The sequence below is a fragment of the Scardinius erythrophthalmus genome, assembly GCF_964197995.2.
Source record: "Scardinius erythrophthalmus genome assembly, chromosome: 11".
Classification (NCBI taxonomy): Eukaryota; Metazoa; Chordata; class Actinopteri; order Cypriniformes; family Leuciscidae; genus Scardinius; species Scardinius erythrophthalmus.
In genome coordinates, this window is record NC_138231.1 from 11,259,528 (window position 1) to 11,282,948 (window position 23,421).

Consider the following 23,421-nt stretch of genomic DNA (forward strand, 5'->3'; position numbering starts at 1 on the left):
TGCATACATTTTTATTGGAATTTTACTACTTCACCTCTATAAATCTATTTAGTAGTAACAAAAAAAAAGTTACACTCAGGACCAAAAATGTCCCCATTGAAATTGGGGTCAAATGCAATTTTTAATCCTAGGGCCATTTTACTATAAAATAATGCAGTCTTTGTTAATAGGCTTTCATTCTGTTGGCAAGGCTTCAAAATTATTATTTTTTACTATTTTTTACCAGATGGTGCCATTTTCTCAGGTTTATTGCAACCAATACTCGCTTTATTGCTGTTTTCTGATTCTGCATATTTTAGAGCCAAATGGATAAATTATGCAGGTATAATTGTGTTGGTGTGTTGGTAATATGGATGTCAGAGTGTGGTTTGTATGTGTGTAATAAAAATAAATTGTGTGTGTGTGTGTAATATTTGAGAGAGAAAATTCTACTGTACTGCAAATCACAAATCCAACCACTGTGTGTACCGGTGGAGCTTTGCTGGCATCGAATGAGGAAAATTTGATACTGTGCCCAAACAAAGTCTAATTTTTCTAAAATCTATTTTTTTTAGATATCACCCTCAAATTTGGAACACAACTTATTTTGATTTAAGGCTTTGATTTTCTAGCAGCTTTAGAGTTCAACATGTTTCATAATATATATAAAATATTATTCAAATAATTTACATAAATTTAAACCTCTCTCTCTCTCTCTCTCTCTCTCTCTCTCTCTCTCTCTCTCTCTCTCTCTCTCTCTCTCTCTCTCTCTCTCTCTCTCTCTCTCTCTCTCTCTCTCTCTCTCTCTCTCTCTCTCTCTCTCTCTCTCTCTCTCTCTCTCTCTCTCTCTCTCTCTCTCTCTCTCTCTCTCTCTCTATATATATATATATATATATATATATATATAAAAAATCATTCTTTAAATTTATTTTACTTCAACAAAAATCTGCCAGTTTTTGTACATGGACATTTTTGTCCTCTATGGACCTATGTGTAACTTTTTTAACTAACAAGGGTCAAGAAACATACATACATTAAATCTATGCTGTTAATTAAATCACCTAAGTTTGAGTGCGGAAATTAAACTAATTTAAAACAGCAACAGATTAAGTGGAGGCACAATCAGGTTACATTACCATGACAACTGTAAAGTCTGTTGATCAACCACAACACATCTAGTTTTAGCAGATGCAAAAAAAAAAAAAAAAAAAAAAAGGACAGTGGGTCCTGACATTTTTTTATACCTGTCATGTTTGAAACGCTTTAAAGCAGTTGTGCCGTGCTGAATACCTTACCTTGTTTGAACAGAAACAACTTATGGACTTCATTGATTACCTTTGCAGAGATGACATTAGTTGACAGTTGTGACTTCAACATTCAGAGGACTATTTTAACTACTGTTTTAGAAGCTGCTTCTAACTTTAAATGTATTTATTTAATAGAAGCCTTTATCCAAATGAGAAGAAAACAAATGGCAGCGAAACTATTGTGTGCCCCAAGACAAGTTACTAGGCACACAACAGCTTGAAAACAATCAAACAAACAAATTATTTCACTACAAAACAATGCATGAACAAAAGGTCCGAATAACTAAAATTAATACCCAATAATATGTTACAAGTATTTGATTTTTGCCTTGGTACACATGAGGCTGCACGTGATATAATGTGACATAAACAACGGTGATGTAACTTTTAGTCATGCCACCACTAGTTGGAGAAAATAGCTTGTTACTGGAAGAAGTGCTAGACTATTTTGAAAACAGCTGAGCTACTGTCACGCTACTAAGAACGCAGTCCAGTGCCATCACAACTTCTAGTGAGTTACTCCACAACACCTGATGAAACATAAAAAGGCTGGACCCACAGTCTCAGCTGTTGCCGGTTCAGGTTATTTCAATACAGCTTTGAGCTTCAGCATGATCTGCTGACTTACTTGATCTAGGGCTCCAGAGTGATGCTCATTGAGGGGAACACTATGGCTGTGGTCCACTGGGTTTATGAGGTGGGAGAGATCTCAAAGAGAGGGGGCTATGGCGCCACACCCTCTCTGTCATGCAGAACCATCCCACCGGGGGGAGGCAGCAGAGAATGGACACCCAATGTAACCTGTGGTAGAAGCAAAGTATTGTGTTAGATAATACTTGGGGTTAGGGCTGCACGATTAATCGTATTTTAATCGCGATAACGATATCTGCCTCTCTCGATTAATTTGAAAAAATCGTCGCGATATTTGCCTGCTCGTTTTTTATCCTGAAAACGCTTTTTTATTAGACATTTGCATTATCTTGCATTGTAAACAAGTCCCCACTAGCACTGATGTTTGTGGTTGCCAGATCTGAATAGCTTAAATCTCCCAAATTAGCCAAACAGAGCTTTTTCCTATGTTATGTCCCGTGTTTTACTTAATCGGTGCAATCTGGCAACCCTGCGCGCGCGCTCTACACTGCGGAAAAAACACTGATCTCCACACCGATATTCTGTTTGCATGAAATTGTTACACAGCCCGTCTGTTTCTTCACAAGCCACTTGTACTGTTTGTGTGACTTAATCTGTTTCTAAATGAGTTTCACGGTTCTATTTTTTTAAGTTTAAGTTTTTACCAGTTTTCATGATGTGAATCAGTTGAAAACGGCAGCCACTGACCGTTTTCAGTGTGTATCAACAAGTAGACTAATTTTCTTTGTTGTACGAATTTGCTGAGCGATCTGGATCTTTACTTTTGTCTCATTTTCAACCGAAATGTGTCGCTTAGAAGATCTAATGTGAAGACGCATCACAAAGCGCTCATCTAACGTTAAATCATGCCATTTGTATTGGCTTGCTGTCTGAGGAAGTTGTAGTTGGTTAAATGAAGTCTGATGGTTTGAAATGAACACCCGCCAAATGTGGCTAAAAATGATCTTTGGCGGGTATCGCTGTCAAATCACTGGCCAATTTAGCATGTTATTATGTTTATTCATTTGCTGGGGAAATTCGTGTAAACCAAATCTGCGCGGATTTGCGCAAATACTCGTGCAAAACCGTTAACTGACTCTTTCTCTGTAGTTTCTCAAATGAGAATAATCGTGATTAATTATCGCGATTATAATTTTGAGCAAAATAATCGTGATTATCATTTTAACCATTGCAGCCCTACTTGGGGTCACTGAGAGTCTGTGTCTGTAAAGCCCAGTGTGGATGACTTACCTGATCTAGGGCTCCAGTGGGATGTACATTGAGGGGAACACTATGGCTGTGGTCCACTGGGTTTATGGGATGGGGACTGGAGGACAGAGAGGGGGGTTACAGAACCATACCCTCCCTGTCATGCAGAACCATCCCACTAAGGGAGGCAGGAGGAAATTGGTGCTCAATGCAACCTGTGGATGAATCACAGAGAGAAAATTAACTGTGGTTGAGGGAGCAAAATCCATTTAAAAAAAATTAACAACACATCTGCAAATCGCCGTCATTGCGAATGCCTCTTAAGGCACACATTATCTAACAGTGATGAAGTCTAACACCGTCTCAAGCTTTGCCATGAAGTTTCACATAAGAGGTTACAAAATGATCTTATCTATTTTCATACCAGCTTCGGGCAAGCAGCTGATCGGCGCTGAGCTGTGATCAAATCTAACGATTTGTATACAGCGAGAAGATGAAAGAGAACATTTCCTGCTGCATTAATTAACAAACCTTTTACTTCACCTCAACTGATGTGTGACCTAGGGCAGAGATCACAGATGGTTTGACAAGTGCGTGTACACGTTCTAGATTATAGCAACTAGGACACCATTAAGCTTTTGACTTCAGATGGGCCTTTGTTCTTGTTCCAGACCAGTATTCTCTACCAACGATATTGATTCTCATGGGGCCCTTAAGGTAGTTGAAGTGCAGTAGGCTATCAATTTAAGCACCAGTCGGATCATATATTTTCATATTTGAAAGAACAAGGCTTCCAACAGATTTAAAACAAATATGTAAGGCTACATTTATTAATACTGAATGCTTTGTTCATTACTTTGAAACACAATTTAGATATGTACTACAAAACTGTAATATTAAGCTACACAAGCCAAAAATAAGATTAAAATGCATTCGGTATTTAATACAAAAATAACTGCCTGGAGTTAAATCTGCTTATATAGACAAGTTTTCCACAACGTAATGGTACAGTCAATGAGAAAACTGAAACAAGGCAGAAAAAAAGCTTTTAGGATGCTTGTGAACTATTGATTAGCCCTCATTAGGATGAATAAAACCTATTTTAAAATAAATCTATTGCAAATTAATGTATTATTCTAAACCACTCACTAGACCTACTTTATATTGATCACATGGTCTTTATGAGAAAGATGGGCAGCACAAGGCAACCTCAAAACTTTCTATTACCTGATATGGTCTTCTTGCCCCAGAACTACAAGCCTAAATCTATGGGCTGCATTTAGCTATTATAGTGAAGCTAAGCATTATTTCCAATAGAGTACCTACAAAATGAAGGTCTTGAAAGTCAATGCTGAGAGTTATAACTTGAAAAGTATCAATTACGCATTTATTCCATGGCAAGATACAAAATTACCAAGATGGACGCAGATTTCTGTACTATGTGAGACTGCAGAGTGATATTAGAGTTGTGTAACTAGCACAGCTATACAGAAAATTGTTTGTCTGGGATAATAATAGTCAGTTATAAAATTTATAAAAATTTAGTAGTCATTAGACTCATCATTATACAAAAATATTTGACCTCAGAATGCCATTATCAATCAATTTGAAGTTTTTCAGAAAGCCATGTGATAAGTGATCAGGCAGGAAAAGAAAATATCTCAGCTTTAAAATGTCAGCATGATTAAAGAATACAAAATGCAACTGTATGTGGCTGTTGTCTCTTCCCTTAATGCTTCTCTTATGAAAATATCAAGACAGAACCAGTGATGTCAGCATTGTCTTGTTAATTTTCAAAACACCAAAATCTTCGCTATCCTATAAAACAGAATCATGAGAAATTCAAGACAATCAAAACAAGTCATCAGTGCACAGCCAGTGCATGCAAGCGTACATTTTGATTTGGAAATGATATTAAACCACATTGGTTATAACACATGCAAGTAGCTATGATAATGAGTGAAATGCGTCAATTTTGCAAATGCAGACTACCACCACAAATAATGCAGTTTGGTTCCCAAACAAATTTGGTCTTCTTTTGCTAATCACAGAATAATTTAATCAAACATGTACACTACCAAACCTTTTTTTTTTTTTTTTACATTAATATTTTAATTAAGCAAGGATTCGTAAATGTATCAAAACATTGTCAGGAAAGTAACAAACAAAACAGCATATTTGCATTTTTTTGTCGGTCTAGATCATGAAATGCTTTCTGACAAAGTGCTGTTTATCTATGCATTTACACAGAACTATAACTTAGGCTACTCAACCGCGTGGAGATAATAAATAATTAATTTCCACAGAGCGGTATTTATTTATATGTGTATTAGCGAAATAATGGTTATGTAGTAAATGATAATATAATTTAGGGTATTTAAACGAGATAATCTTGTCAAAAGTTTCATTCCGTGGCCGTGCTTGAGCATTCCTGATCATCAACCCAGTGAGTGCTCAGCAATATGAACGAATTTTTTTTTCGAGACTAATGGTGATCAAATACAACAGATAGAGAATTAAATTCAGCGCTTTTATTTTCAACATGCACTCATTCATGTCTGTTTTATTTAATTCATGTAAAGTTACGTCTTTATTGGGGCAGGACATGACGGTCGGATTACGCTACATGACTCCATGAGTTCGTCTCAATGTTTTAGAACCAAGCTGCATAAATAAACTATATCAGGCATTTATATCTCAATTCTCATTTCTGCATGTTTGTTATGTTAAATAAAGTTGAATAATTAAAGCAAAGCAAGCAGAACATATACTTTACATGTGCACAGAGTTGTTGTTGACTGATCTCCTCAGAGGAGGGCTGCAATGGCGTAATTCTCAAAACGGCCACAAGAAGGCGTTGTTTATCGGCAAATCCGATATTACAAAACCGATACCCGATTATGGGAAAATGCTTAAATATCGGGAAAAATATCGGTAAACCGATACATCGGTCGATCACTAATCAAAAGTGTCAGTAAAGACTACATTGTTACAAAAAAATGCTTTCAAATAATCCCTGTTCTTTTCACAATATTAAGCAGCACAACCGTTTTCAACATTGATCAATTTTAAGAAATGTGTCAGCATCAAATCAGCATGTTATGCCTGCACCAGATTGTGCGATTTCAGAAATTCTAAGATCACTACCAATCACACTGCATGACATGGATCTAATAAACTTGGGTATGACATAGACTGTACGATGATAATACCCATTGAATCGTAGGCTATGACACAAGTTAGTATAGAAGAACAAAACATCATCAGCATGCGCTAGTGGTAAACAAATAGAGCAAGATGAATCACACTTTGGCAATTGTGTTTTTTATGTGCACTGAAAAAAAGAGGAGTGAGTGAAAGAGGAGAATATGGCTAGGGAAAATAGGCCAACTTGGCATGCCAATTTTGCAAATGGAACTTGAAGAAAGTAGTTTTAAGTTGAAGCACCATGTCGCATTGATCAATACGCCATTTCATGTTGCATTTTTATTGGCTAGTCAGTAGACATAGGTCGTAGCAGCAAACACACTGTGAGATGATCATGCTACATTATGGTACTGTCAGAAAATTATTGCAGGATGTCTTTGGTCGCAACACTGTCACAACAGTCATCTTTGAACCTCTCTCGCTGTACGACGTAGGACCACCGTTTAGGAGCCATGACCACAGAAATCACCACGATTGCTAATCTTTAGTCAAAATCGTACAATGTGTACCAAGCATAAGAATGATGACACTGAAGACTGAATTCAGCCATCGCAAGAATAAATTATATTTTAAAATATTTTAAAATAGGCAACAGTTATTTTAAATTGTAATAATATTTCATAATATAGCCGTTTTCCTGTAATTCAATTAAATAAATGCAGATAGTGAGCGTTAAAGATTTATTTTATGAATACATTTTCTTCTTTTATGAAGAAATTGTAAAATAAATCTTACAGACCCTAAACTTTTGAACGTGAATGCTTATATTTGAGCATTTCAAGTGACATGAGGGCAAAATAATAACGCATAAATAGTCTGAGAACTTTTTTATGTTGACCTATGCTGCTACTCATAAAGCATTTCAAAGACACATGACAGTGATGAAGAAATGAAAAAGTAAAGATAAGAGGGAAAATATAGCTAAGTAGAAGCAAATGCTAAAGTTGGAAAGATCCTAAAAATCTGGTAGAAAAGGGTTTACTATAGCATAAATGCCGAACGAAGGAGTGATACAGAAAAAGTAGCCTAGCCTATGTAAATATAGTGTGTAAATGAGGACACACAAATTCCAACAAAGCTTTCATTACTTTGTATAATATTATACCATAGTTTGTCTCTTGACACAGCAGAAGAAAGAGGAGGTTTTTAAATATTCCAGTAAAGCACCCAAAAACTCCAATGTGATATATAGGGACTTTTGTGGAGCTAATTTTCAAATGATCAACTATTTAATAGTTAATAAAAGGTTAAATGTAATGTATTTAACATAACTAAATTTGACTGGAACACAGAGACATATGAGAAGGAAAATTTCAGGCCTAAACTACATCTCTGGAAAAGCAGGACGCTGCACACCTTGTTTAGAGCATCTCTAAGAAATACATTGTGCTGCACATGAATGAGGATTTGAAAAGAAATTTAAAAAAGGATAAAGGGAAAGGGTGTGTGTTGTCATTCTCAAAAGCAAGGCATTAAAGCTTTGTTTGAAAAAAAAAAAAATAATAAGTCAGATGTAGGGCTGTCAAAATTGCTCAAAAATTACGTTCGAATATTCCCTCTAAAAAACACACGAATATTCGAACTATTCGAACATCTGGTTGCGCATTTTGTCAATGACGTACATTACGTCAATAACAGGACAAATTAATACAAAGAGACATAACTACTTGTATAGGTAGTTTATTTAAGTTTAAACATATTTGACAACGTATTACATACACAAAAACAAACAAGTAAATCCAAGACCAAGACCGCAGACCTCACTCACTTTTGCTCGCTCACTCGCAAGCACTCTTTCTCTCTCTCGCCCTCACCCGCTGCGTTCACACACCAAACGCGAATAGAGCGTCTGCTGGCGCGAGTGATTTCAATGTTAAGTCAATGTAAAGACGCGTTTACGCGCGTCTGGAGGTCTTGTGGCGCGAATGAGGCGTCACGCTCTCCGAGCATCAAACTTTTGCTTTTGACGCGCAAATTCAAAATGTTTAAGAGTCCAACTAGACGCGAATCCGACATTGAACGCTCCGAGCGAGCTGTGCTGTGGTAAAAATTTAACTTTTCCTTGACATGAAACGCCAACGGTAAATAATCAAACCAGTGGAAGCCTGCAGTGCATGAAACTGCTGTATCTAACCTACCTTATTCATGCTGCGCAATATCTATTTAGTCAGTACTCTTTAGTAATGTTTCTGTTTACCGTTAACGTTTCTTCCTGTTACCTGTCCCTGACCCCTCAGGCAGCGCGCCCACTCGCAAAGCTGACAGCCGCGCCTCTGCTACCGCGGGCGTTTTTCCACATTCGAATATTAATTTTCACATTCGAATTTCTGTTTTTTAAAACTATTCGAATATATATTCGAATTTAGAATATTCGTTGACAGCCCTAGTCAGATGTTCGCTGACTACTAATGCGTCCACAGTTTGTCTAGTAATTACTAACATCTCCAAACAATGATAGATCTACCTAACATCTGTAGATGAGAACTCTGAACACCATTTCCATTCACTTAACATCTGTGTATAGACTGAAACCACTTTCAGGAAACATTCAAATTCAAAACACTTCAAGAAGCATAATGACAATAACCTCCGGAGAAACAATGAATTAGGGCATAGAAGCAGATTTCTCTAAATGTTTCCATGTGTAAACTCTGTTGATAGAGGAAAAGAGACATTGATCTGGACTACGTGCAAAACAAAATCATTCCCTAACTGATTAGTAGTTATAAGAATCTGAAAATAGTCTACTTCCTCATTTCTCATTGCTATAAGAGCAAGAACCTCTGAATTTACAAACTGAAAAAATAAACTTAGTGATAAAATCTTTTAATTTGCTTAATATGGTCACAAACTGTGAGTACTGGTGAAGTGTGACATTCATAAAAAGACCATTGCCTGTTGGAGACAATGCTATTCTCTATACACAAGTTGACCTCAACAAATGTAAGTTCTTTCTGACTGCAAGTTTGATATCTTTTCTAGACAAATTTATGTACATCTATAATACAGGAATTGTTACAAGGAAACAAATTACTGTTGGAAATTTAGTGAAAAAAGTTGGCTTATTTATGCTTATGCTTCACAGGTAGCTAAGTATTTTGCAAATAAAATGATGGAAAGGGTAAAATGCTAAATATTTAGAAGAAGGTCTTGACTTTCAACCAGAGTCCTAAAACAGCTGCTCAATGTTGACAAGTTCCCACAGCAGTCAGTCCACCTAGATTTTGCAATCTCAATACATTTTCAACCAATCTCTGCATTATTTGCAAAGGCTTGCAACTTTTGTCTTATACTACCGTCACGTGGCTTCCAGACAATTATTGTTAGTGATTGGTTTACACATTCAACCCTAAAGAAACAAGCTTTCCTGTAGCTCAAACAGTAGTGCATCAGCACTTGTAACGCTGTGGTCATGGGTTCGATTCCCAGGAAAAGCAAGAACTGATAAGAATGTAAATGTGTACCTTGAAATGCAATGTAAGTCGCTTTGGATAAAAGCCAAATGCATAAATGTAAACTAGCATATCCTGACATTAATAATCATGTAGCACTACTGCATCCATATGATTAGTAGTGTTGAAGAGTGTGACAATAAAAACCCTATCTGAATTGTTGACTTACAAAATACTAAGGAAATATTTTTTTTGCACTGTTTTGATACATTTTAAGATTTAATATTGTTATTTTGCTTTTTAAGTAACTATATCTGGATTGAAATAAGGAATACTATTAGCAAAATGTTCATTCTATGGGAGATCAAGTATTAAATGTGGTGAATAAAGTGAAATACTTGGGTCATATTATTAGGAGTGATTTAAATGATAATGATGATGTGCAGCATCAGTGTATGCACAAGCGAATATGCTGGTTCGCAGATTTCATAACATGAGCAGAGCACAGATGAAGATAAAATGTTACAGAATATACTGTTATCCACTGTATACAGCGCATTTGTAGTGCAAGTACAGTAAAGCTAAAATGAAAAGGCTTCAGGGGGCATTTAATGATGCACTAATAATTCTGCTAAAAACTCCCACAGTGAATATTCAATAAGTGCCAGCCAAATGTATCAAATAATGTCCACACCTTAAATGCTATGTATAATTCTATGTCGTTTACTAATTTAAAAAAAAAAGTAATTATAATGTTCTTAAACGATTCATTTGTGACAAGTGACACAAGGTATTCTTTTTGTTTCTTGAAACATTGGAACAAAAGGTTTTGTAATTAATGTCTGTTTTTATGTGATTGTATGTTTTTTTATATGGACCTTTAAGTCTGAAATAAAAGTAAAAAATATATCTTGATTTAAGAATGTTTTGTACTGGAAAACAAGAAAACAATTTCTGAGTAAAAATGTTTTATTTTTGTCTGCAATATGCATTAGTGAAATTCATCTTTGGAGTAATTGGACTAGTTGAGCAAAAAGTTGTTTCATTATGAATCACAACAACCCTATGACAGATAAAAAAAAAACATAATTGATTCTGAAGTAATAAGATGAAAGTTATAATTTAAGAGAAAACAAGAAAGTTTGTTCATAGTTAATAATATCAAGGGGAATTGCCTTACAATTATTTTATTACAAAGGACATTATAATGCAATGATTTTTATGTTGTAAATACTGCATATAATCATGTCAAACTTTTTGAGATTAAATTAAGCTGGAGAAAAACTGCATAAATGTTTTATTTTAAAAAGTGACAGCTGAGAAATTTCAAAGTGAGAGAGTGAAAAAGGGGTGTAAAAATTTGCAAGGTTAATAACAGCAGAGAGTGTGGCACATGTTCTCCGTGGAGAAACTGATGTTTCACTCACACTGAGCTTGTTACAACATCCTGTACTTCTGAACTTTAGGGGCGAGACTGTCCCTCCCACCTCTGCTATCTGTAAATACAACTCCTGAGGCAAGGGAAGAAGTTAGCAGATGCTGCACTTGCGCAAACTGTTGCCCCTCGACCAAACTTCCATGCAAAGGGGAAGCGGAGTTTGTCCGTCCCGTGCGATTACGGTCCGCCGAGTCGTTGTTAAGCATGATAACAAGCACTGGGTATCCGTCTCCATCTCCTCTCGCCGTTCACGTTTCACAGTGTGGGCTTCTGATAGCTGGCTTGAGCAGGCTTGCTTTCCTGTCCCTCACTCGTTCATTTGCTAGTTCACTCTGGCGAGCTCTCCCTACCCCCACACATTCTCACAGGCTGCTGCACAAGCTTTTTTTTCGAGAGAGATGTAGGTCAGCTCTCTGACATCTGGGGAGGCACAGCTGAGCGCCCCTCTCCACGCTGCGGCAGAGAGACGCTCGCACCAACACCCAGGGAAGGAAATGACGCACGATATCGTCGTCTTTTGGTCACGCTGTAATCTGGATTTGACTACTGATTAGTTGAGAAAATGAAAACAAAAACATTAGGGAGCTTTATAAGACAATAAAGCAACTTATCATCAACAGTTGCATTGTATTAGTTACATCAATTACCTGCCTTGAGATTTTAGATAAAACATTCATCACACTTGGCATGTTTGGTTCGATTAAAACGACCCATGGTGAAATTGCTCCGTTTGTGTGGTTCATTTGAATAAGTGTGAACGCTTTCCATCCGAACCCTGGTGCGCACCAAAACAAGCGGACCGAGTCCGCTGAAAAGATGGGTCTCATCCGAGCGCATTTAGCCCTGCACACAGCATTGGTTTGGATGTTCGGTAAGTTCCGTCGTGAAGTACACATAATAAAAGCCGACCAATCAGGTTGTGAACATATACCTGTACCTTTAGGTTCGGTGTAAACGCTAAGCAGACCAGGAATACTTTTTTTTTTTTTGGTCCAGTCCAAACAAACACAACTACAAGTTTAAACACACCCGAAGTGAAAAACACAAAGAAAAACTGAAAGCCAGGGCAATGCATTCAACTCCTTATAAATATTTACATGGCTACCAAACTATTTGCATGGCTCCTTAAAATCAAAGACCATTCATATCCTCCACTAGCCTGGTTAAAACCAGACCATTCTCAGTAGTAACTGAGTTATGGTCTGGCAAAGCTTCATTAATAAATCATTTCCAAAGGGGCGTCACCAACGGACGTCGCTCAAATGCCTCTGGGCGCAATTGGATAGACCTAAAACCAATCAGAGAGATCGGCATCGTGTAAAGCCATATGCTGCGTCCCAATTCGCCTAAGTTACACTACACCATGAACGTATGTACTCTTTTTGTGAAGAAAAGGTATTTGAATGTGTAGCAAAAAAGTAGGCAAGCTTTGGGACATACTACTTCGTCATCTTTATCGGACGGATCTGTCGCGTGCATCCTGTCACTTAAACTGCCCTGTCAATCATCGTGTCACAGTTAAAATCCTCTATTAAATCTAATTTAATTTCCTACCGTTTCGGAGAGAAATGTAGTAGCACGTTCATCTGCCATTGGGTCTTTCATGGAGACTGTCCTCATATGTTTGCAATTTGAATATAATAATGCATTTAAAAGTTGAACGGACAGACGTCGCTCAAATGCCTCTGGGCTCAATTGGATAGACCTAAAACCAATCAGAGCGATAGTCATTGTGTAAAGCCCGCCACAACGTTTCTGATTGGTGCCGCGATTCCGACGGATTAGAAATGGGCTTGAATGAGCTCTTTGCCAGACTACTTGCAGAGCAAATCTAAATTTCCCGGAAGTTGTCTGGGTTTTCCCAGGCTACTCCACTGTAGAATGTGAGTCGACCGCTCTGAAACAAAGTTATAAGGCAGCTACGAACTCCTGTTTAGTCAAACTAAAGCAAACGCAGTGCAATTTGAAAACAAGTTCACATCGTATATCCCTCCCCTGGCAGGTTCATGTAAAGGACATACTTAAATGAATATTTGCTGGAATGTAGAGGGGTGACAGTGAGCTGTGAATTCTGACCATGCACAAGCATTACATATTTGTAGGTCTTCAAAAAGTATTAAAGCATTTTCCAGTGGCAAAAAAAAGAAGCACTAGAGCAAGGAAAATCATTTATGGCAGAATAAAAGCATATGCACTTGATCAATCAAGGATGGTAAAATAATGACAACCAATTATTATAATTATAATTTTATTCTCAGTAAAAAATAATAATAATAATATTAAACTTCATAACTATATTACTATTTTTGTTACTTTTATTATTAATATTAATATTGTTATAAACTCTTATTACTTTCATTAAACTCAAATATTTGAAAGATCTATAGTTAGTACTAAAAGTTATAGTTCTCCCTATATTGCATCTAAATCAATGCACTTAAAAAAAGCACTGGAGCATGCAGAATAATATATGGCAGGATAAAAGCAGATGTTATGCATCTGATTAGACAATAATAACATCAATAATTGGTAGGTAAAATAATTGCAACAATTATTATTTTGATTATTTTATTGACAAAAATAAAAACAACACTTATATTAACACTAATATATATATTATTATTAATATAATTATTATTATTATTAATTATTATATATAATAAACAATATATAATTGTTATTATTAAAAACAAAAATTATTCGTATATTATTATAGAAATAAATAATAGAAGCTGAATATTATCAGAAATTCCTCTTATTAAACATCAAATTACTGAAAGATCTAACTGCAGTCTCAACTAGGCTAAATCAAAGCACTTCAGTTTCAAACGCTGTCAAACCTGAAGTGTCAGAATCCCTTGACATGACATTAGCTTGCTCTTCAAGCACTGAGAAAAATGAGAAACGCATCTAATTCAAAGCCTTTGATCGCGGATCTATATTTCAATGCATGAAAGGTAGAAATGATCATTTGCATTTCTGATCACTCAAGCTGTCCGTGTAAACGCCACATCTTTCCCACCTGTCTGGTCAACTAGACCATATCTCTGTGCACTTTGTTTATTATGGCTGTTCAGTGCAAGTAACCTCTAGCTGGTTCAGTCCTGCCACATGATCTCTCCGCTCAACATCAACAAATACACAACATGAATGCATTCCAGTTACCTCTTCAGTCCGTTCTCTTACAGATGCTCGTTGAACTTTGAGAAGGCTGGAGGATGATGTTTTCTGGCAAACACTGCCAGATGGAGCGATTAGTTATGCATTCAGTCAAATGCAAATATTTCTACAAGCCCAGCGTCTACAACCGAGGTTGCATTTGAGAGGAAAGTCGAGAAAAGCGGAGCTCATCTTACTCTGACAGAATAATTCCGTTAATGTGGTGCTGTGGTGTCCGTTAAACCTTCCAGTTGAAGGCTAGCTAAGCTAACGAGGTTAGCGGGCTAATTTCAGGAGCTATTTTAAATCCAGGACGCAGTTTTTTCCTCGTTGAATTCTGGATGTTTGTTGTTGCAAATGCACTTGGTTGACGATAAGCTACTTCTTTATTCCGTCGCGAAGCTGCAGTGCTGCTGTCATCCAAGTCAAGTGGTCATTTGTATGTTTAATTCTCGCGTTCATCTCTCCCCACCGCCATTTTCATCCTCGAGCTACACAAACAAACAGGAGGATCGCTCACGTCACGCAGAAGGTACGCGACTGCGCTGATCTCTATGGCATAGTTGGAGGCGGTTGCATAACGACGCATGCCTTGGAGATCTGATAGGCTAGGCAGGTTTGCGTGTGATTGAGGAATCGCTGAGTTGCGTAACTTGCGTACGTAGTGCATGAACGTACAATGACGGGAGGCCCATCATGCTCCAAGTTTTCCTCATGTTTCCTTTTTCCGATGTATAAAAACTATATCTGAAACTAATATGATTATGTTTGATAACACTGGGTTTACAGGGTGGCAGGTAAGTTAGTGTTTTTATTTTGTCTTCCCACGTGGACAATTTGAGTGGCACAGGGGGAAAAGGGAGTTAAAGTCACCATTAAATCAAAATTGACACTTTATTTTTTTTTTTTTTATGAAATACTGCAGTATTTATTAAGATTTATCCTTGCACATTTTTTAATTCATGTAGCTACCCTTGCAGTCTTTATTCAAAATAACTTTCCCTCCCACTTAAAGGGATAGTTTACCCAAAAATGAAAGTGTTGTCATCATTCACTCACTCTCATGTTGTTCCAAACCTGTATGAGTTTCTTTCTTCTGTTAAACACAAACAAAGATATTTTAAAGAATGTCAGTAACCAACCAGTTGATGGCTGACTTCCATAGGATTTTTTCTGTCCATCAACTGTTTGATTACCAACATTCTTTAAAATATCTTATTTTGTGTTCAATAGAAGAAAGTAACTCATACAGGTTTAGAACAATTTGAGGGTGAGTAAATTATGACAACATTTTCATTTTTGGGTGAACTATCCCTTTAAATTAAACATCTTGTCTGGTGATGTTTACTGGCGTGAGGGCGGGACAACCTGTCACTCACATGACATCACAGCAATAACAATCCAACCATCCAATCAATTCCTGATGGACAAAATCAAGTCATTTTTTCTTGTTCAAGAAACCTTTTCGCTCTGATATATTTCACAATAGGAAGAAAAAACTACCGCAACATCTGTTTCATGTCGACTTTAAGGATGAAACAAGTAACAAGTATAGGTAATTTACATGACCAATTACAGTTTTACTGCATGTCCCATTTTATATTTCTCACTCAACACCTGTTGAAAGCCTCAGTCACTTAAAAATGCTATGCATGATTTTTGTTTTTAGCAAATTTTATTCAAATTTTATTCCACATAAATCCCCGAAATAGGCAATTATTTAACAAATCTATACTGACTGTGTAGGCTATAATTAATTTAATTGACTAAAGAATGCAGAAAAGATCTTTAGATAAATAGATTTTCTTAGCTAATTTTGGCCACAGGACGCTGAGGACATTAAAATAGCCACAAATAGATGCTGAAAGGTAAGAATGTAGTATTTTAGTTAAATAAATGTTTGATTAACAGTCTGCAGACGGTATGTGGAAGCATTTGGACAGAGATTATTGCTGCTGAATTTATTATTATTATTATTATTATTATTAAATAAGTGACATAAAACAGGCGCCAAGTCACTCCAAGCAAAGATTAAAAATATTAATAATTAATATTATACAAATATTTCATAGCTTTTTTTCTCAAACGATGTACCTTTTACATTTTTCACAGCTTTTTAAGTGACTTAATTAAAAGAGTGCTGAAGAAAATAAATAGATAGCCTAATTTTTTTTATATGACTTTGTAACATAATGTTTTTGTTAAAATTCACAGCATGTGTGCAAATTTTAATTTGATATCGGTGGAGTAATCACATGGTGGTGAACGTGAGTGTGAGAAACGGATCCTAGTGAGTGAAATGTGTAATAGTCACTCCAAAGGGAAAGGCGGCAGTATTACACAGAATACTGGCGAAATCAAAACGTCATCTGTGTGCGACGGGCTACAGCTAACGCGATGGCAGAACCTGGGTACGTATTTAAGATGACAGAAAAATCTTAAACAATCTGTGATGAATTTCTAAAATATCGTTTCATATTTTTGCTTTTTAGTATCCATATAATGTCACCTCTTTTGTGGTACAATTATTTTTTTTCGGCTAACACGATATAAACCGAAGAATATGGGATTAAGTAGAACATGTTTTCACATGGAGCATCTGAGCTGATAGCAGCTTTTCAGCAGGTCACTCTTAATAATTAGGAGTTTGAATAATAATTTAACTTTGTAAATGTCTTTCATCTATTTATTCTTGTTCTATAAATTCAAGGCACCAACTTATTCAGTACAAGGTACTACATAGACTTCACTACTCTAAAACAAAGCTTAGTAAATTCTATTCTTCTGTCTCTCCTATATGCGATAAGTGTAAAGCTGCCGAGGGTACCCTGGCACATCTTTTTTTGGTTCTGTGCACAAATTCAGAGTTTTTGGATAGAAATGTTTCAGTTTTTTGCCAAAGTCTACAATTGTGCTTTACTTCTGACCCATTCATAGCAATTCTTGGTTGGTCAGACTCTTTGCAGGCTCTTAGGCCAAAGGTACGGTTACCAGTTCAATATGGTGTGATTATAGCTAAGAAAGTTATCTTGCTTTTGTGGAAGAAAAATACTAACTTATATGGCAAGCCGTTTTAGCTTAAATTGTACCCAGCGTTACTCGTCGTAAATGCATTTTAACTAGTAAGAGTTCAATTAGAGAGCTCTACAATTCAATTCTTACTAGTAGCAATTAAAATTACAGAGGTCTCTAATTCAGTTCTTACTAGTAACAATTCCAATTAGACAGCTTTACAAATGAATTTTTACTAGTCATATGTCTCCATTGACTTAAATTCATTTTTAATTATGGAGTTGTACAATTGAATTGTTACTAGTAAGAATTGCAGAGCTCTTTAATTCAATTCTTACTAGTAACAATTCTCTCTAATTCAGTTGTTACTAGTAAGAATGCAATTGCAGAGCTCTTTAATTCAATTACAGTGCTCTGCAATTATACATATATTTAATTCGTATTTTTACTAGTAAAAATTAAATTAGAGAGCTCTGTAATTGCATTCTTACTAGTAAGAATTTAATTAGAGAGCTCTCTAATTGTAATTCTTACTAGTTACAATTCAATTGTAGAGCTCTCTAATTGTAATTCTTACTAGTAACAATTCAATTGTAGAGCTCTGTAATTAAAAATGAATGGAAGTCAATGGAGACATATGACTAGTAAAAATTAATTTGTAGAGCTGTCTAATTGGAATTGTTACTAGTAAGAACTGAATTAGAGCTCTGTAATTGTAATTCTTACTAGTAATAATTGAATTGTAGAGCTCTCTAATTGAACTCTTACTAGTAAAAATGCAATTACGACGAGTAACGCTGGGTACAATTTAAGCTAAAACGGCTTGCCATAAACTTAGACCCCTCTTTTCTGACTGGCTAACTGGACTCACTTCTACGTTACATCTTGAAAGAATTAGATACTCCATATCTGGGAACCCTGCAAAATTCGATAAGATGTGGGAACCAGTTTTTACTTTTTTGTCAAACCAGAAGGACTAATTATTTATTTTTATAAAACGGTTAGTTCCAATCCTTGATTATGATTGGTCAATAGCTGTGCTTTATTCACGATAAAACACGGCTATGACCGCTTCACCCAACGGTTCTATTTATTATCACTGCGCCCTTAGCAACCACACGTATCAACATAAACATGTGCCCCAACTAAAGAGAACCGCGTTAAATATCACCACAGTGGAGCCGATTGAAATGAGAAAAATATTTAATGCGTGCACAATAAATGGAGATGCTCAAATAAATTTAAATAAACAACAATAAAAAAGTATCTCTTGTTAGGCAGCATTTTAGCAACTTAATTAATAACATTAATAAAATAGATTAAAGACCTAACTGTTATCTATCAAAATATGTGCCCTTGTGTTTTTATTTAGGCTATGTAAATATTTAGTTTAGTGCAGAGAGAAAATAACGGAATAAACAAAAAAATTAACGTTTTCTCATGCTGAGAGATAAGCTATGCCTATTTGTGTGAGGAAATTTCACAAATATTGTGTTGTAAAAAATAAAAAGAATGAGACGAAGTTTGAGAACGGTTTGTTGTTTTTATTTGAGCTTTCATGCTTATTACACATTGGAACGTTGTTGTTCACGGTCAGGGACTATTTTTTTCTAGCGGAAGGAATGCTTTTATTAATTTAACTTCATGAAAGTTGCACTAATACATTTTTTTTTTTTTTTTACTTTAATATTGTATGGTAACCGTTTTATAAAAGCAGTAAGATACTCGACGCAAGTGCTGTATCGTGAATAAGTAACGGCTTATATAACGGCTAACAACGCCCTTCAGCCGTTACTTGTTCACGATACAGCACAGCCTCTGGTACCTTATTGCTTACATGTTTTCCTGATCTGTAATAATCACTTTCTGTAATTATTGTGATTACACTTTGTAACAGAGGTTGGCTTTGTGTACGTCTTCCTTTTCTATAGTACTTTGTTTCATTTTACACATTGCACAGATTTTTGTTTTATGCAGGGTCTTTTTGTCTGTTATTTTTTTGTTTTTGATGTTTGAAAACTTCAATAAAAATAATATACGAATTTAACTTTGTGTACTTAAAATGATTTATTCATATTTTGTCTTGTACAGAACTGAGAAAGTAATCAAGCTTGTTCCTGAGAATCTCCTCAAGAAACGGAAAGCGTACCAGGCTATCAAAGCCACTCAAGCCAAACTTGCGTTACAGCAGAAGAGAAAAGTGAGAATTCCTCCCTTGTAACCAGTTTTTGTTTATAGTTCAATAAAGGTTTCAGAACAAAACTGAAATTGTCATTTTCACAGGACAAAAAAGGAATTCCCTTGAAATTTAAACGCTTAGAGGAGTTTTTGATAAACAGCAAGAGGAAGCATCGAGATGACACACGACTCGCCAGACTCAAAGAAAGACCTCCGCCGGCCATGCCGCCAGCGAAGAACGCTCTGGTGTTCGCTGCCCGCATCAGAGAGTAATTTCTACTTATGCATCGTTCACATTGACATTAAAAGTATAGTTCACCCAAAAATAAAAAATTTAAATCAGTGACTCATTCTCATGCCATTTCAAACCTGACCAAGAAAAAAGTAAAAAAAAAAAAGAAATATATTTTGTGTTTTATAGAAGATAGAAACACATACAGGTTTGAAGCATCATGAGGGTGAGTAAATGATGACAGAATTTTAGTTTTGGGGTCAATTAATGTACTGTTCTACATCTGCTTGGTGGTTTAATTTTCCCGTATGATTGCTTGTAGGATCAAAGGTGTGAGCCCCAAAGTGATGAAGGTCGTTCAGATGCTGAGGCTGAGAAAGATCTTCAGTGGCACCTTTGTGAAAGTCAACAAGACTTCCGTAAAAATGCTTAAGACTGTGGAACCTTATGTTGCCTGGGGGTGAGTATTATAATGTTCCTTTTTTGCAGATAACGACTAAAGGCTGGAAAGCACTACAGCATGAAACAGAAGTTATGGCGGCGCTTTATGAGTAACATTAAACAGTCTGTGTAAATAAACATTTATGCTATTTCAGATGCAGCTTTTGTTCCACCTTTTCAGTGTAAAGATGGCTTTTGTTAATGATAAAATTTGATTGGTAACAGTCTAGTATTCTGATTGATTTAATAAGTATTTGGTTAAATTTAAGTTACATTCCGCTGTTGCAAATCCGTTGACTTTATTTATTTACCAGGAAAGGAGTGGTTTTGATGCACAGTCACAGAGTTGTTGTTATTGTCTCTTGTAACAGATTTTTTTATTTAAACTGATGAAAATGCAGATCCTGTGGTAAATACTAGTGAAAAATTACTTGGTCCCACTTTATATTAAGTGGCGTTAAGTACTATGTACTTACATCAAAAAATAAGTACAATGTACTTATTGTGTTCATGTTGTATTGTAAAACACTTGTGCTGCTATTGAGGTGTGATACGGGTAAGGTTAGGGACAGGTGTGGTGGATTGGGTAGGTTTAAGGGTGAGTTAAGGTGTAAGGGAAGGGTCAACTGTAATTACAAATGTAATTACATAAATTAATTACAGCTGTAATTACATGCAGGAATTTTTAAAATATAAGTACAATGTAAAAACATTGTAGTTACACAATAAGTACATTGTATCAAATTATTAATTTCAATGTAAGTACATAGTACTTAAAGCCACTTAAGATAAAGTGGGACCAATTACAGTCTATTACTGTTGTTCCATTATTACCCCTTAAATACATTTAACCCTTAAACAAGCAAGAGTAGAAAATAAGCAACAAATAATTTCATGTCATTTTTTTTATATCATCTGGACTTAGTAAATCATATCCAAAAGAAATTTTGAAAAATGTTATGTATTTTGGATTTTATGAGTTGTGACACCCAGATCACATTGTCTGTTTAGGGTATAAAAAAAGGACCAAATCTATAACTGTAACTGCCATTTCATGATTAAAACAATTATATCCTATACTTCAACTCATATAATGTTGACATAGTATATATCATTGGAAAACTTACAAACTCAAGATTCAGCCTGTGAAAACCATTTTGAAATCGGACCTTGCGTTACCATAAAAATGGTAAAAAAAAAAAAAAAATTGGTAAAATGGTAAAAAATGTTGGATTTAGGTCAGGCTGACTAATTGATCACAGATCACTTGAAACAAATCATGTGACCAGCATACTCAAACAGGCTGTATCAGTTTAACCTGTAAATTTTATACGTTGTAAAAATAAATAAATAACTCAGAATACAAAGCTTGTTACAAAAATGAATACACTGTTAATCCCTTTTTTATACCCAAAAGTGGCAATGTGACTCAGGTGTAACATTATTTCAAAACATGCCAAATAACAACATGAACAACATTTTTATAAATTTTCTTTTTCAGCACCTTAAGACAATGTTCATAATTAATGTTAGCAGTGTTAGTATTATTTTTTCAAAAGAAAAGTAAGTTTAATATATATTTACTTATCTCAAAATCTGAATGTCCTGCACCACTGGCAGCCATGTTAGATTTAGGTCAGGCTGACTAATTGATCACAATTTTTTAAACAAATCATGTGACCAGCATACTCAAGACAGACCAGGCTGTGATAAATGATAAAAGGATTTGATGAAAAAATCATTCTTGCGCCCCAAAAAAGACAACAAAAACTGTTACACCCAGATCACATTGCCAGTTTTAGGGTTAAACAGGTGTATTTCTTTAATTTGATTTTTACTGGTTTGATTTGTTGTTGTGATCTCTTTAACAGGTATCCCAATTTGAAATCAGTCCGTGAGCTCATATTAAAAAGAGGTCAGACAAAGATTGCTAAGAGAAAGATTCCTCTGACCGACAATGCACTTATAGAGAAGCATCTCGGTAAGTAAATGATGTGGTATATAGATATATAGACATTTTGGGCTGCATAACATAAAACTGTAAGGAGCAGCTTAAACAAGGAATAGGAAATGTGTAATTACCATTTGCAAAGAATTTTATTTTATTTTTTTAAGATGGACTTGACTGCAACAATCCCTTTTACTCGCTTGTAAATTTAGTCTCTACTTAAGTTTGAAAGACACAGTGGCAAAATATATTCTTAGATATTCTGTAATGGCATGATTGTCTAATAGTGTTCATATTCTTAATAGCAATTAAAAATGTAAATAAAATGAACAGTCTGAACATGTTTTTTCTTTGTTTCTCAAGGACAATATGGGATCATCTGTTTGGAGGACCTTATACATGAGATCTATTCTGCTGGAAAGAACTTCAGGGTGGCAAACAACTTCCTGTTGCCATTCCATTTGTCAGTACCAAGACATGCTGCTAGAGACAAAGTTGGACTACTGAAAGATGTTGGAGACCCGGGACCCAGAGCTGAGGATATAAATAAAGTCATCAGGAAACTCAACTGAGCTAATGGACTGTTGTTTTGTTGCCTTCCTCCAGATTGCACCATCAAAAAGGAGAGAACAGAGCCAATACTGACCTCTGAATAGTTGAAATAACATGGGAAAGCATACAGTATTTCAAAACAATCTTTGTTTCTAATTGTAAAATTTATTGTGCATTATTTTTATTAAACAATGCAATTGTTTCACCCTGTTACAATCTTTTTTTTTCTCCATAAGTTTTTCTCTAGTGTAAAAAAAAAAATTAAAAAATCTCTATTTCAACTATAGAGACAGAGCGCAACGCGTCATAATCTGAAGACCACGCCCACCAAGGTGGAAAACAAACCAACTGTCTCCATTGACTTTGCATTGCGAGAGGCTGCCTCCTTGTCATTTCTTGCTTCTAAGAAAAGACAGAATAATGCCTAAAAGCTGCTGTGTGACAAGGTGTACAGCAAACAAGCTAAGAAACCCAGAAATAAGTTTTCATAAGCTGTCGACCCCAAAAAACGAGCGTTTGAGGACATAAAAGTGGAGGGTTGGTTTGCCCCCCCCCCCCCGGTGTGGGCGTGGCCTAAATGCGCTCTGTCTCTATTGTGATTCAGGCTCTGAAGCATGTAGGCCTACTATAACACCTCTGCAACTGACCCAGAATGCGGCAGTGAGTGCGGGCGTTTTTACATAATTTTGTGTGAATTTGTCTGTACAAGCGCAAAACGTGAAAGACAATTTAATTCA

General features: G+C 35.7%; 2 protein-coding genes across 6 annotated transcripts in view; one reads left to right on the forward strand and one right to left on the reverse strand.

Moving 5' to 3' along the window:
- ncoa1 (nuclear receptor coactivator 1) overlaps positions 1-14,816 on the reverse strand; it is a 70,457-nt gene extending 55,641 nt beyond the window's left edge. For 2 of the 3 annotated variants that reach the window (XM_081377861.1, XM_081377859.1), the window contains exons 1-3: positions 14,328-14,816; positions 3,168-3,340; positions 1,915-2,087 (exon numbers count right to left, since the gene is read on the reverse strand). The gene's annotated coding sequence lies outside the window, so the exon portion shown is untranslated. The remainder of the gene's footprint in view (positions 1-1,914; positions 2,088-3,167; positions 3,341-14,327) is intronic. The other variant, XM_081377860.1, reaches the window with a different exon arrangement.
- Positions 14,817-14,967: 151 nt separating this feature from the next.
- On the forward strand, positions 14,968-22,894 carry rpl7l1 (ribosomal protein L7-like 1). Of its 3 annotated transcripts, XM_081378822.1 has the most exons (8): positions 14,968-15,118; positions 15,811-15,876; positions 16,536-16,732; positions 19,425-19,533; positions 19,617-19,780; positions 20,066-20,203; positions 22,056-22,165; positions 22,496-22,894. In XM_081378822.1, the coding sequence occupies exons 3-8, from the start codon at positions 16,719-16,721 to the stop codon at positions 22,702-22,704; spliced, it is 744 nt and encodes a 247-aa protein (XP_081234948.1). In that variant the 5' UTR covers positions 14,968-15,118; positions 15,811-15,876; positions 16,536-16,718; the 3' UTR covers positions 22,705-22,894. The 3 variants fall into 3 exon arrangements, with proteins under 3 accessions (XP_081234948.1, XP_081234947.1, XP_081234949.1); XM_081378821.1 differs by lacking the exon at positions 15,811-15,876 and having other exon boundaries at positions 14,977-15,118; XM_081378823.1 differs by lacking the exons at positions 14,968-15,118; positions 15,811-15,876 and adding an exon at positions 15,930-16,189.
- The last annotated feature ends 527 nt before the right edge of the window (positions 22,895-23,421 follow it).